The sequence below is a fragment of the Psittacula echo genome (assembly GCF_963264785.1).
Source record: "Psittacula echo genome assembly, chromosome: 14".
In the NCBI taxonomy this organism is placed as follows: Eukaryota; Metazoa; Chordata; class Aves; order Psittaciformes; family Psittacidae; genus Psittacula; species Psittacula echo.
Window position 1 is genome coordinate 10,759,975 of NC_137750.1, and position 15,250 is coordinate 10,775,224.

The 15,250-nt window shown below is 39.4% G+C and overlaps 1 protein-coding gene across 1 annotated transcript; it reads right to left on the minus strand.

Moving 5' to 3' along the window:
• Positions 1-3,930: 3,930 nt before the first annotated feature.
• Positions 3,931-12,012, minus strand: GSG1L2 (GSG1 like 2; the record flags this gene model as incomplete). Its single annotated transcript, XM_080629437.1, has 5 exons — positions 3,931-4,186; positions 6,731-6,842; positions 8,821-8,973; positions 10,179-10,226; positions 11,703-12,012. The coding sequence occupies 5 exons, from the start codon at positions 12,010-12,012 to the stop codon at positions 3,931-3,933; spliced, it is 879 nt and encodes a 292-aa protein (XP_080485563.1).
• Positions 12,013-15,250: the final 3,238 nt, after the last annotated feature.

Below are 15,250 nucleotides of genomic sequence, written 5' to 3' on the forward strand. Positions count from 1 at the left end.
TAGAAAAAGTTTATGTTTCTGTCAGTGTTTATAGCAAAGAGTTTATGTCAATGATTTCTTCTTCTTACTATAGGTAGAATAAAGCAGGAGGCTTTATTAAACATGAACCAGTCAATGTCTCACTTAGTGATTCACTACCACTGACACACATTCATCTGTGAGACTTCTATTATTCTGGACTCGGTGAATATGTCAAGGTATCATGTTGGCATTACAACGGTATAGGAAAAACTCTCCTAGGAACTCTACAGCTGTTACAAGAGAGTGATCCCCAATCTAAATTGGCAGATCAAATTCTGGGGACCTGCAGCAACTTATCAGAATAGTCTGCAAGTGCTAGGACTGATTGGAACTTACAGGAACAAAGAGATAGGGAAGAAGGGAGATGTGGGACACTGAGGAGTGAAAATCAGCGGAAAATCGGGTCAGAGACTGGATCAGAGTGCTCCTCAGATGTAGTCTTTGGAAATACTTGCAGGATATGCAAATGGCGAGCCCAGATAAGGGCTTACCTAGTTCAATATCCCATCTGCAACAGGACCCTGGAGTGCATGCTTCTTAAAAGATGGATTATTAGAATGGGTCAGTAATATGGAGATGCTCCCTGTATTACACTCTCCCAGGTTCTGATCGTCTGCTACAGTCTGAAACAAAATCAGTTTCTGCATCTTGTCAAACAACCAATTTTTCATATTTCTTTTTCAAATTCCTATTCAAAGCATTCTATCCCTGAGGGAAGGAATTAATCATATATATGTATATAAAGACTTCCTTATGTTTACCTTAAACTGGGTGTCAGATATTCTCTGGTATCTCCTACTTCTTTTACTATGAGAGACAAAAATAGTGGTACTCAATTCACTGACTCCCAGTCATCCATGCCCATCATACTTTCCATGCAGTTACCTGTTTTCCGGGTGGGAGAGCCTTGATATCAATTTAGTCTCTCTTGTTGAGAAGTCTGAATTATTCTTCCTGTTCTTTATATCTTTTTCTAGTATATCTTTTTTTAATTATTATTATTTTTTAGATGGACAGACCACTGCCAAATGCAGCATTTAAGAAAGATAGACAGTCTGGATTCACAGAGAGGCATACAGATGCTTCCTGGGGTTTTCACTTCTTTTCTTCTTTTGCATGTCTTATGCAAATTCTGGGTCCTGAGGAATTTTTCTGACTGCTACTGAGCACTGAGTTCCCTTGTCCACTCTGCTACGTGTGGTACTTAATCATCACGTCCAACATAAGCATGGCCATTACTCATGTGAACTGTGTGAATTTCACATATTCCCACAGTTGTCTCACTCCTAGTCATTCTAGGCTTTTCCTCCCTATCCCATTTTCCAAGTTCATGCTGAGGACTTACCCCTTACCCCTCATCCTATGAAGTGAACCAGAATATATATAAAGATAATATAAGGGTGTCTTGATTGTCAGTTTTAATCTAAGAGCTTAAATTCTGTTTCCCAAACCTTACTCTGGCCTTTCTTGTGCCATCAGTTCTCACAGACATAATGATCACCTACTTTTTTGCAAACTCTATCAAAATGCCTTGTTTGCGGAATACCTACAAAAGAAATACCTTCCCAAGAAGCATGCAGCCAGACTACATTTGTTGCTACAATAAGCCCCATTGCTCATATAGATTTCAACAGCAGCTGCAATTTTCTACCTCTTTTTATCAGTAAGACTCACCAAACATGAAAGGAATTCTCAGTGCAAGAAAACACATGGTTGTCATCTTGCAGGGACGTTAACCTTTTTATGTATCTCTAATTCAATTGCTCTGGCTTCAAGAAACATGCATGCATCTACCTCAGGAAAGTAGTTCCAACTACTGAGAAGTAGTGGGTTCTTGTAGTATCTGCTGGAGCTCCATCTATTTGCTGTTGTAACACTGGGCTTTTATTGTTTGAATAACTATACCTTAACTATGAAGTCAAGCTTCCACTTTGTCCAAACTTTACTTGCTCCTCAGCAGAAATCTACTCCCTCAAAAAAAAAAAGAGCTTTTGCTCTGGTCTCATTTATACTTGTGTCTGAACCTCTGCAACAGCCAAGCCCTTCACAGCTCCACAGAAACAAAGGATGGAATAACTGGGTAATTTCATCAGAAAAAGTTCAGAGAATCACAGGACATCACAACTAAACATGAATCAATATTGTCTTGCTTTGTTGTAAAAGCAAATGGATTGTGTGTCGAAGTAGGCTGAATAATCCGTCTGCTTCATTTTGCACTTTCCAGATATCAGCAGAAATTCTTCAGTGATTTTGAATATTTCACTTTTAAAATGTGGAACAGTTCAAGAAACCCCAGTGAAAAGCAGTGAGAGTAACAAAGGTAAAATCACACCTACGATCTACCAGGAATTTTTTAAAGAGGAGATGTATTTTAATATAGAAAGTAGAAGAAAGTTATATCTAAACAGGTTTCAAATACCTAAAATGTACTTCCTGGAGGATAGAACTAAACTGTTCTCCATTTCTGCTGTAGAAAGACAATGTGCTAATGTTAATACAGAGGAGATTTACAGGGAAAGAATTTTCTGCTAAGAATAGCTAAGCACGAAGGATAAATACCACAGAAATTTTGGAATGCCTGTATTTGAAAGCTTTAGAGAAGAGATTAATGAGACATCTGTAAAAAAGCAATGCAGCTTTAGTTTATCCTGCCTAGAGAAAAAGAAGGATTAGGTGACCTTTTAAATGGGTCACACTTTTCTATAATTCTGTGGGTTTTTTTCTCATATTAAGAACAAGGCTTCTCCACTGGTATTTCTGAAGTAGTATTTTTTCCTCCAGGAAAATCTGTTATTTAATCATAAATTTTCTATTTCTTTTGTCCATCTCTGCCTCTCTGTCTGAATACCTGGGTATAGATGTTGCATACAAATAATACTATGACAATAAGAATATTATAAGATTAGTTCATTAAGAGATATTTTCTGTTAGCCTCACTCATCCATATTTTAAGCAATGTAAATTCCTTAATAATACTAACTTTCATAAATGAGGATGAAACCAGGCCAGCAGATTTAGTTGTAGAAGTCATAGGAGCAAGATACTAACTGCAGCCCTTTTAATTTTTCTAAACTTCTCATGTCTGAAAGTCACATAGAATCATAGAATGGTTTAGATGAGGAGGCATCTTAAAGCTCATCCAGTTCCAACTCCCCTGCCCTTGCAGGGACACCTTCCACTAGAACAGGTTTCTGCAAGCCCCATCCAACCTGGCCTTGAACACTGCCAGGGATGGGACATCCACAAGATAAGAAACTTCTTTGAGTTGGTCTGAATCATGTGTATGGTGGCACACAGTTTTCTGTTAATGTGTGCTGCAGCTCCACTGTGTTAAATTTAGGGTTTATTGTGGTGAAATCAGTTCTATCTTGATGTTGGCCAAGATAATAATTTACATTGCTGGACACAAAGGCCCTTGAAGTAAGGAAGAATTTTAAAAATGCTAAGACTGGAAAGTCTTAGAACTGAGGAGTCTCTTGTCTAATTTCAGACATCTGTCCTAAATACAGCCTACCCAGAGCTAACCTCCCAGTACCCTTCTTAAGCAGTGGAAAGAAACAGGTGATTTATCTGACATACAGCTTAGGATAGCATGGATTGGGATGGGAGCTTTACAGTCTTTTCAATAAAGACTTAGGGTGGAAACTCCTCTGAAATTCTAACAAGCTCACATACTTTCTATTAGCACTAGAGACTGATTACAAATCAGAGCATTGGAGGGCCTATGTCACTGTCTTTTTGGAACTGAGACACACCTGACTCTACTTTTCCAATACTAAGACTTCCTTGAAACACCCATGGAAATACGACGTATTTGTTAAAAAAAATAACTAACGCTACACAGGTATACATTTTTATTGGTACTGTTTCATTTTGATCTGACATTATGATTTGAGGTACAGTTCAAGTTTACAGAACTGAAATAGTGGCCAGGTGACGCAAGCCTTTTATTGGACGTGCAGGGTCCTCCGTGCTGTTGTGAAACGAGTTCACATACACATTGCAAGCTTTCTCTGGAGATGTACGATCAGGAAACTTGTATTTAATCTTTAAACTCCTTCCCAGCGTTTTTCTTTGGTGCTTGAATTCCAAAATAGTTTTTGTGTATTTGTTAATAGTGGTGACAGCTGCAGCCATACAGCAAGCGAAGGAAGCCCATGCGAGGCTATAAACAAAAAGGTTTATCAGAAATTAGCAGAATGTTTTCATATCCATGTCTTTCAATTTTATTTGTGAAAATACTGCATACATGTGGTTGTATCCGGGTGTATTAGGGAAAGAGGAGCATGGTGAGGGAGGAAGAAAGACCATTTACATACCTAACTTACATTTTGACATCTACATATTCACATTTAACATTCCTGTTTAATGAAATCCTACCTCAAATTTCTCTGTTACTCTACTCAGAGTTTAATATCAGAAAAAGGAACTATTAAAGAAAGAGGATGCGTAAAAAATTAGGTGGTGTAGTTATTGAGACTATGAATCTCACAGGTGATGTACCACTGAGATGTATGCGTGCCAGTTGTCCAAAAGGGTTAAAAAGAAAAGAGAAGGCACAATGAAGTAGCTCACTAAAGCAGGCTTAAAGCACTGAATTGCATTCCTGAGAAAACGTAGGTCATGACTAAGCAGAAAGAAAAGGCCATCAACTCTGAAATGTTGAAAGCAAAACCATAAGAAAACTGAATAAAGAACCAAAGTTGACTGAAACTACTGGAGTGGACAATGCATGCTGGAGCTGTAAAAGTAGCATGTGAAAATATGGCCACAGTGGAATGTATTGGAGTTCACTGTGGAGGAATTTGCTCATTGGAAGCTTTCTTAACATGGTAAGGTCATGACTACCTAATGAATCATTTGCTTTGTTGGAGAGATCAGTTTAAGACACTTCTGCTTATCTCTCTTCTCCCTCAGAGCTGTTTGTTTCCACATCCCTGCTGCAGTTCAACAAACACATTTAAGTTTCGAAATATATATTTTTAGCAAGGATTGTTTTCCAAGGTGATCAGACAATCATATGTTTTTAAAGAATTTGAGGGTGGTAGAGCATAGCATGTAGATGTGAAGGGCACATAGAAGTAGGAAGAAGAGGAGCAGTTTACACAATCTTTCCTCCTAAAATCAGTCAGACTACACCCTGACTAACTCTTAAATTTGGGGAGCCACAGAAGAGCTCTTATACCAAGCTGTAAAGCTAGGGGCAAATCACCAGACACAGACAGAGTTCCCTCCTTATGTGAATGGAGCAAGAATGGGACAGCGTGCCTACCTACAGTGGTATGTAACCTGGGGTTTAGATGTCAGCCATGGTAGAGAAGAATTGAAAATTCAGCCTCAGGAATGAGATAAAAGCGGTAGGTCTGCAGTAGTCCTGACTCATGTAGTAAGCATTTTTGGCTAAATAATTAAAGTACAGTAGCATTAGTAGACAAACTATGAAGGTGCTTTTCCTAATCCACCTGTTGAAGCCCTTTGAAGGACTCTGACATAAGGGCAAGGAACTGATTTCAAGAAAGCTTCTATAAAGGCCTCTTAGCAAAGGCTGTAAGAAATTAATCTCTTATGAGCAGATCCTCTTGTAGATCAATACTGTGTTAAAAGAGAGAAAAAGCAAAGGACAGAAATAAATGGTTTCCTTGGACAATACAGGAAGCCCATCAGTGTGGTTCTTCAAAGTTTTTTGCCTGAAATTTTTGTTTTCCATAAAAAATTTGGAAAAAATGGGGAGTTCCCCATCTGACTACAGAGAACTGAGGAAGGAAGTGAGCAAAATCTTGTCACTGAGAGATTCATAAAATAAAGAGCACTTTGGCTGACACTGAAATTCAGCTTCAAGAAGGAGAGCGTTCAATCTGAATTCTGCCCACAAATGACAAAAAGGGAAATCAAACAGGTCAACTCAACAAGGAAGCAAGCTATAGCAACCAGACATTCATCTGCTTAAGAGAAATACCAACAGAAGCTCAGCTGGATTATGGGTTTTCCTTTTACTGCATGGAGTATCCCATATGAAGTGTGTTACACCATTTGTCATGATCTGGCCAATCTCCAGCTTGGGAGTACTGACCAGGCCCATCCTTCATCCATCTGACAGCACTAGAGAAAAATCTCCATTTCTATACACAGGTAACAATAGCTTCAAACAAACTGCTGCTGTGTAGGAAACAGGCTCCTGGAAAGGCACGGATCAGTGTACTGTGACCTTCAAATGAGATATGAGTTATTAGGAAGTTAAAAAGTAACAGTACAAAAGACAAAAGAAACCCCTATTTCATTGCAAAAATCCCTAGCCAGTCTGCGTCCTCAAGACTGCGTGCAGCTATAAGCTATTGTTCAATAATGGTACAATAAAAGTAGAAAGAGCAGTAAGAATGAGTGGCAATGAGCTGTGATCTCAGCTGTCAGAGAAGTATGAAGGAGACAATCAGCCTGAGCTCTTTTCTACTGACCCAGAATATTGGTCCTGATTGACTTTTCTCAACTGGTCCTACTCTTTTTCTTAGTCACATTTTGAGAAATAGCAGTGGTTTCCAGCATGTGAACATTCAAATGCTTGCTATTGATCAGATTTGATGGATTTTCGAAGACACATCTGTATAACAAAAATCCTCTAAACAGCCCTCTTCCTTAATAAATTCACTAGATCTCCCCAGAGCATGTGTTGCAATTATTTACCAAAAAGAACCAAATATAAACCAATAGGTACCAATAGGACCAGCCATAATCCCATGTGTGAGGTCTCCAGTCTTCAGGACCAAGATTTACAGTCATTTGAAATACAGTTGTGTACATCATGTGAGCAACCATGCCCAGAAGACCTACAAAATACAATAAGAACATTAGAAAATGTAAATTGAGGACATTCTTCTTTGTCAACTTTTTGCACTTGTCCCTTGAGCTCCTGAAGAATATTTTGTAAAGCGTCTAAACTCTATAAATCACTCAAAAATACATAATTTAAGTGTATTTATGTGCCATGTATTTGCCAATACGATCACTAATACACTCCCTTGACAGTTACACTGTACGCTAGAGTAATCAGGGGGAGCAAGGGGATGTGCAGCCCATAGATTTTAAAAGGCTTGATTTGCTCTCGTCCACTGAAAACTTCTTAGTAATTCAACCCTGAGCAGAGATCAGCCATTACAAGCAAGTACTGCTGTGTTGCATTGCACATTATGCACTTCACAGTTTCTTTTTGTTCAGTGAAGAGTTTTCACAGGCATGCAGTCATATTTCTTTTCCCAGTGCTTTAAATGCAGCCAGATTTATCAAAGTTTTGTAGGTAAATGAAAAGGTGAACACTTAAAGGCCATTAAAAAGCATTGTAAGTGCTGAAAAAAGATTATGAAAGGGGCTTATATTTAATAATTTAGTTTTCAAAATCGTGACTAGGTTGCTGCCTAGTCGTAAGGGTATCATCATCTGTTTTCCCTTTGCATTTTATCTTCCGGTAGTGAACTTCCTGTGAACATCTATTTTGTTTTGAAAGCTTCATTTACAAATCCATAAATACCCTTGCAGAATCAACTATCCCACTGCCTGAAACACATTAGCTTCTCAGAACAGACGGTCTCATCCCAAGCTCACAAGACTCAATTTGTTAAGTGTTCATGAAGCAGGTTTGTTTCATGAATTCTTAGCTAGCACAGAATCTCTTAGTCTAGGACACATCCTCAGGCATAACAAGTCAGGGCTGACACTGATCTGGCTCCAATAATAGCTAGGAAATGGTTTTCCCTGAAATACTGATGTTGCCTGAAACACCATCAACAGGCAATTGGGAGAGCCCTTTTACATAGCACAGAAACAAAAGGCTTCATGCTGTGAAACACAGCATTCAGTAGTCAGCTGGAACCAAGATAGCACATTTCTTAATAAACTATTTGGAAAGAGTAGTTTGACTGTCAATGTGGCTATTAAGAGAATGACAAAAACAGTCTGAAGATTAACTCTTTACCATCTGCCAGGTGTCTGACTTGCAATTAGATGCCATTCTAAAAGATAAGTGTGCACCAGGTATAAATCACTTTGGTCTCCAAACTGATTGCTCCATGAGCTCCATGATTGCTTCTGGCTCTAAAATTGATAACCCTATGAAACATTGTTCATGATACCTGTAATTTTTAATGTTTTTACTGCAACATTCCTCAGCAACAATTCTATAATATAGAACAAATCACAGAGTACTTCAGGCTGTAAGACAGCTTCAGAAACCTCTCCTCCTGCTCAACACACACTCAACACTGAATTCCCCACATTGGACTAGGGACCCTCTGAGGTTTCTTCCAAACTGAATGTGCCCAGGACCCTATGATTAAATAGCACTGGTTTAAGAAGTAATATGTGGAAAACGAAAGACAATTTTAATGGTGACTCTCTACTAACACTTACCCAATTACATTTTATTCCCTCTTAAAAGTGCTATTTTGATTTGGCTATTGCTAATTTTATACTTAGCATGTTCGAAATAAAAAACCTCCAACAAGTTATTTGGAAGAGTATGCTACGTTTTTATCTTTGACAATCAACCTGACAATGAAATTAAAACTTATGAAAAGAGAATAATGAAGTTAAAATAATAAAAGCTATAAAAATAACAGATAAAAATAATCATAGTAAGAAACAGTTAATTGAAAATAATATTTTCCATAACATTTTGCTGCCTCTTGTACTGTATGTGTCTCCATAGGTGTTGTAAGAGTTTCGAAACTTGGACACTGTTACTAATTTTCAGGTGGAAGTCTGTCAATGTCACATTTCCTAGATATAATAAGTTGAGATCTTTAACTGTACCTGCTAATACGGTGACTACTGCAGAGAAGGCGTTGATCTTTAGCCCATCAATGACAGTGCTGTAGTAGCACATTTCTACTGACATAAGAATGACTCCAGTCAGAAGCAAAATGATGTACAGAAGCTCTGTGACAATCGACAGCCATAAAACTCCTGGAAAACCCAATAAATACCAATGATATTCTAAGCAGTCATTTAGTATTTTCACCATTTCTTTCTTCTTCATTTATATTGTTTACACAATGTTAAACAAAAGCTCAGACCCTGTGAGGATGCTATTATAACATGTATAGGAAAACTTGGAGGTCAGTGGGCACCCTGAATTGTAATTCCCTCTACTGATTTGGCCATTTAGTGCAAGAGTACTTGCACGCTCCCGTTATGCACTTAAGAAGCTTAAAGTACAGGGTGGAGCAGCATGGTTTTACACTCAGTAGCTACCCTAACATTAGCATGAATCAAAGTTAATAGAAAAAGAATTACTATCCAATTACCTACTTCTTGTTGACACAGGTACTGAGTCCAGACTGAAGAGTAACAAACCAGAAGGCCGTGTTACCCAGCTAACAGACTGCACACAGTGGTATGGCCTGAGGGTCTAGTCATTAACTAAAATCATCCCCATGGGATTAATTTTCCACCAAAAAGGATCTTGATTTTTTGCACAGAGAAGCCTTCATGAGCCCAGACACTCTCCAGGTTTCACTGAGATTCATTTCTCTGCTTACCTGCTAACCAATTTCTTTCTGGATTTCTGTTAATGGTATCTTACACAAGAAGTTAATCTGCCCATTAAGGTTTCTCAGCCTGCTGTTTTACTGTTAGCATGCTAATGTCTCACAGTCAGGAGCAGGAGGTCTTGTGTCAAGATCATAGCAAGAACTGGCCACCAACTTTCCCAAACCCTTTTAAATCAAGTAAGTGTGACAAGCTGCAACAGTGGTAGGGAGGATGAGACTTCAGATACCGAGCCTTCTCCCCCAAGGGGCTGAAATTGCGTATTGCCTGCCCTTGTTCACACACTGCCTGTCCCTGTGCAGGCTGCATGGTGCAAGCCACAAATTTAATGACTGAATATGGAAGTATGAGGAAAAAGGGGCCAAGAACTTACAAATCTTGACTTCCAGTACTGATATTTAAAGTAACTTAAAAAACCATTCCTATTCAAATGGAGTGTTTTCAAAAGACATAGATTAATATTTCAAGTCATGTGGACTTAATTTTGAAGTTGATAAACTAAATAAAGGACAAAAAACTGTGTGCGATTAAAGCAAGCATTTTTGATATCAAAATACAGAATATTGGTATTGGTTAATGTGATCAGGAAAGTTTTATTTACACAAATTATGCATATCTACCTCGATCAGAAGCTGGAGTCAGACTGATGAAGCTTCTACATTTCTCACCTTAAAAAAAAAAAAAGTATTTTAAAATAAAATTCAGGATGATTTTGTATTCTGTAATAACCTAAAGAAACAGATTCATAGGAAGCAGAAAATGCAAAACCTGTCATAAAAGCACAAGCTTAGATGATCAGGAGAAACTATTTCTGATGCATATTTGTAGGCAGAGTCCCTGCTCCTGACACTTAGCTAGATAATCCTTCCAGAACTTTTTTCAAGGCAGGACCAGCATCTGGGAGACATAGAAAAAGGCCATGAATTAATTTCCAAAAGGTATAGCTGTGAAAGGCAGAATGGGAAACCCAACAACTCGTTTGAAGACCTCTCCTTACAGCAACAAAGCCGCTGCTCACACAAATTTCTTCTAAGCTTGATTACAATTTATTTCTGTAAGCTTTGATTTTCAAACCCGTGTGACCTCCTGAACCCCCCCTCCCAGATGCTGTGAACAAAGCTCTTGGAATTAATTCTGCTCTGCTCTCAAAATACGGGGTGGTTTTCTTCAGCCACTAAGTTGGAAAATAAGAACTGCAATAGCACATGCATAAATGAAACCACCTGTATCCATAGCGATCACCACCTGAAAGATGTCTTTTGGACATGTATTTTGCTCTGATCTTTGACTTTTACCCCCTTAAAATTGCAAAGCTTACACAACTTCGTGGTAGAACTGGACTTTAAGGACAGGTGTTGTGAAAATAGATGCATTTTGTATCACATGTGAAAGCTGCTTTGATTTTTCTGAATGATCTAGTTGTCATTTGTAAACTTGTCAGAACATAAGGGGAAAAACTTAGTGCTGATTTGTAATAAATGTCCTATTTGTTGAAGGAGCTAAGCAATTCTTTTATACAAAGATCGAGAAATAACTAGAAGCTTTCATTAATGGCAAGCTCATTTCATTCTACTGACATTTACATACACAAAATGAAATCCAAATGCCACCACTCATGATTAGTAAGTCTCCAGATTATGCTTTAGCAGGGTGAAAATAATCTTGTTTTGCTTTAGGAAAGGCAGGCAATAGCTGTGCTGAATTAATGAAATAACTTAGAGCTCACAGATCTCATTGCTCAAATGACTTTAAAAATAAACAAATCACATTGTGCTTTCTTACGTTGCCATAGGGAATCACCAGCAATTGTTCGAGGCAAATATGTTTATTTTTGCCTAAGGGGCTAAAAACATCAGGAAAATAAAACACTGTCCTGGTAAAGTAACATCATAATAATAATAATAATAATAATAATCTGTACTTCAAGCTGCCACCTTAAAGTTTTTGCAGGATTTATTGGGAATTTTTTAGGAATTGACTGAATAGTATCCTTTAAGATCCCCCTTCCCAGAGAAAAAACAACTTTTAAAGGATACTTTTTCCTTTAAAATACGTACATGGCATTGCAGCAGAGGAAGGCAACACCAAATAAGTAGGAAGAACCTAGATTACTTTCTAAAGTAAACTTACAGGGGTTTACTCACCTTCTTCATTTATAATTTCTTCACAGGAATACCAAATTCCAGCATGAAACTTCCGATCAACGAACTTGTCATCTCCTGTCTCCCAAATATATTGCACAGCGTTGCTGTTGTTGGCGTCAGGGCTATTAAAGCGGATGCAGTGATCCCCTTTGCTCTGCCCTGTGCAGAAAGGTTTGGCAACTTTTCTTGTCCCTTTACACCAGTAACTACTACTGAATGCTGTGATAGAGAAGACTAAAGAGAGAAAACTGAGAGAAAATGCTGCTGAGGCTCTCTGCCGTCTGTCTGCAGCTGGGACTGAAACTGGCATCCCCCAGGACTGCGCTATCAATTACTCTAGGCAGAACCTTTTATAAAGCTATGTATGTATCTGCCTGGTGAAGCACTGCCTGCATTCACCATCCTGTTCTTCATTCCTCTCAGAAAACTGTACCAGCTTAGCTGTTAAGACAGAAAGCGGAGATAAGGGCATGGCCAGAAATCATGTGGCAGAAGAGATTAAGGATATAAGACAGTGCTGTTTGGCAGTAATGTCTTGTGAAAGACATATGAGAGGGTGGGACGATAAATTCTAGTTTGCCCCATGAATCACAGGAGAAAAGATACACAGAACACAGCACCATTGGGTGTACCCAAGTATGAGATCAGAAAAGTTTTATTTATACAAACAGAATATTGATATTTATTTTTAGATATTTTATAAATATTTAAAGAATATTTATACAAACAGCACATTTACCTCGATCACCAGGTGAAGTCACGCTGATGGAACTTCTCCATTTCTCAGCTAAGAAATAAAATCCTGGGGATCCAAATGCTCCTGTTACACTGAATGCTGACTTAATTGAATACATGTGAATCTTACATGTATTAAGGAGACAAAGTGATGAGTCAAGTGATGATGACTGCATCTGTTCAAAGTTCCACCAGTGACAAATGAAAGCCACAAACTACACGACTTTCCTATTGATGGGCTTCTAGGCACTGTCCAGTCTGCCTCCATGAACATGTAATAGAACTTTCAATCAACTTAAGTGAAACAGCAGAGAAAAAGCTGAATCATGATTATTTTGTCTACCCACCTGCTGTCTCGGAAATAGCTTTTATTTTTCCCTTCATCTAAGAAATATTTCTCACCTTGACATGTTATGTATGTTGTTTTTCTTGCCTGTTTGACAATGCAAGTAAATGATGCAAAGAACCAGAAAGACCAGGAGTGTTAGTAAATGACTGCTTCATTTTACCAATGTCCTGAACCACCCGCAGGCAAGGGTGGACCTGCAGCTTCCAATCCACCTTGTCACCTGCCGTTTCGACCCTCGCCTGTTGCTACAGGGCTTTGCAAGTGTGAGTAAACCCTTCCTGCCTGAGCAATGGATTTTTTAGGTGAGGCACAGTGTGCGCAGAACTGTCCCCACTCTTTACACCTAAGGTTTATCTGCCACGGCCTAGATAGCTGGGACAGTGACAGCAGAGTCCTCAGGTCATAGGTTTTGTTAAGAGTGTCCTTCTCTTAGATGGAAGACCTTACAAGGCTAGACGAGCTCCATCAGCCCGGGTTTGAAGTTAGGAGTTTTCCTTCTCCTATGAGGATGGCTTGTCTTCGCTACCGTTGTGGGACAGGTTAGTTTTACCCTACTGATGGTGTGTTGCTGGAATAGTAATCCTGCTCAGTATGAGAGGAACCGCAGGTTCAGACCCCTGGTGCGTGCGCTTGGCTGAGGAGCCACTGGCACGAGGCTACCATCTGTGGGCTTATGACTGAACGCCTCTAAGTCAGAATCCTGCCTAGAAGCTTGGTGTTGTGCTGTTGCGACGTTGGTCACTCGAGCTTGGCCCTGGAGATGACAGTCCTGTTCGGAATCTTCCTGATTGCCTATGCAGCCTTTTTTCCAACGAGATTTGCCTATTCCACTTGCCCTTAGTCATCGTGCTTGTAGTAAGTGTGTAAGCCCTTCTCAAATCTTCGCTCACGAAGCCAAGCCATCATTTTACGACTGTAAGGTCAAAACTCATGCCTAAAGGAGAGTGATACCACAGGACAGACACTGAAGTAGTGTACGTATCTTTCATGAAAATCATTCTGATTTTTAAGACAACTCTCTACCATAAGATGTCAGGGTTGGAGAAGCTTGTGGCTAGACAAGTCCCAGCATGAAACTCAAAGAAATAAGATAAGTGCCTGCTTTAGACTTATGAAGATCTCAGCTTGAAGAGCTGGCCAGCAACAGAGTGAAACCCAAGCAGGTATCTGGACTAAAAAGGCACAGCAAATCTCACAACCCAAGAAGCAGACTGTAGATTGAGCCAGCAGTTATTTTTAACTACAGCTTTGTGTAATTGTATTTTCACGAGGATGTAGCACTTGGGAACTCCACTTGAAGCCTCTGTGAATTGGACAGCATTACAAACTGCCCAGTACGTCTGAGAACAGGATGGGTGGGAAGGAAGGAGGGAGTAAGTAAAGTCCTTCTAAGGATTAAGCACTTATCTATGTTTCTGTTCCCAGGGGTAATCACATAGGGCTATATTCATAGCAATACACAGATGAGGAGTTACTATGGGGGCTTTGAAGTGCCTCTCCCTGATCCGCAGAGTTGCCCTTTGGTGTGTCAGGGTGGGATATGTGTATTGACACGTCTAGTCAGGAGGCACAGCGGCACAGAGTGGCCAGTGCCAGGCCACTAGACTGGACTGCCAGGCTTTTAGACTGGGCTGAACGCATTCCTACCCTGAAATCCTGGTTCCCATGGCACTTCCATATCCATGTCCAAGTACTCCTTTTTATTACATGCAGACTTTATGTAAAGATGAGACATGGGTATATATTATGCCTTTCCACCTCCTGGATTCCTCCAGAAGAAGAAGAAAGTTTGGGCATGTGTGTAGAGACTCAGGTCACACTGCTGGTGGAGTGTGCTGCAGGCTGTATCTATCTGCCACACTGTTTAGGTTTAGCCTATGCTTGGTATTCAAAACTGAACTACCGATCGCCTCCACAAGTCCTAGTGCTGTACCTCTGCCTGATCTCCATCTCATCTGCTCTGGATGCTCCTGAGTTCTGGTAAGGGCATGCAGAGCTGCAAGTTTCACTTCTTTTGGAAATGGAGGAGGCAACATCTCGACTCTCCAGATTGCCAATTCAAAGTAGGACAATCATAAGCTTGACTCTAAAACTGTTATACTATAAATGGTTTGGGTCGCTGAGCCTACACAGTGCATAGAGTTCTTAATGCTGTCAAGCTTTTCTCTGCAACTAGAAAAGTTGAAAACAATCTTTGAAAAATTAAAGCTGGGATTCATGGGCAGTTTCTCCAACCCCACAGCTGAAAATGTGAAAAAAAAAAAAAAGGGGAATGTCTCAAGAATTGTGGTAATACAAAATAAGCACTGGTAACATCACTTTTTGTACATTTAGATCCTCCCTGATCCTGCACTGATAGTGCATATTTCACAAAATATGCTCAGAAAGGGTAAACCCCACTATTATTGAGCTGATTCCTGCAAAGCAAGCTTCCTACATGAAGTTTTTCTGTGTTCTAGGCCAT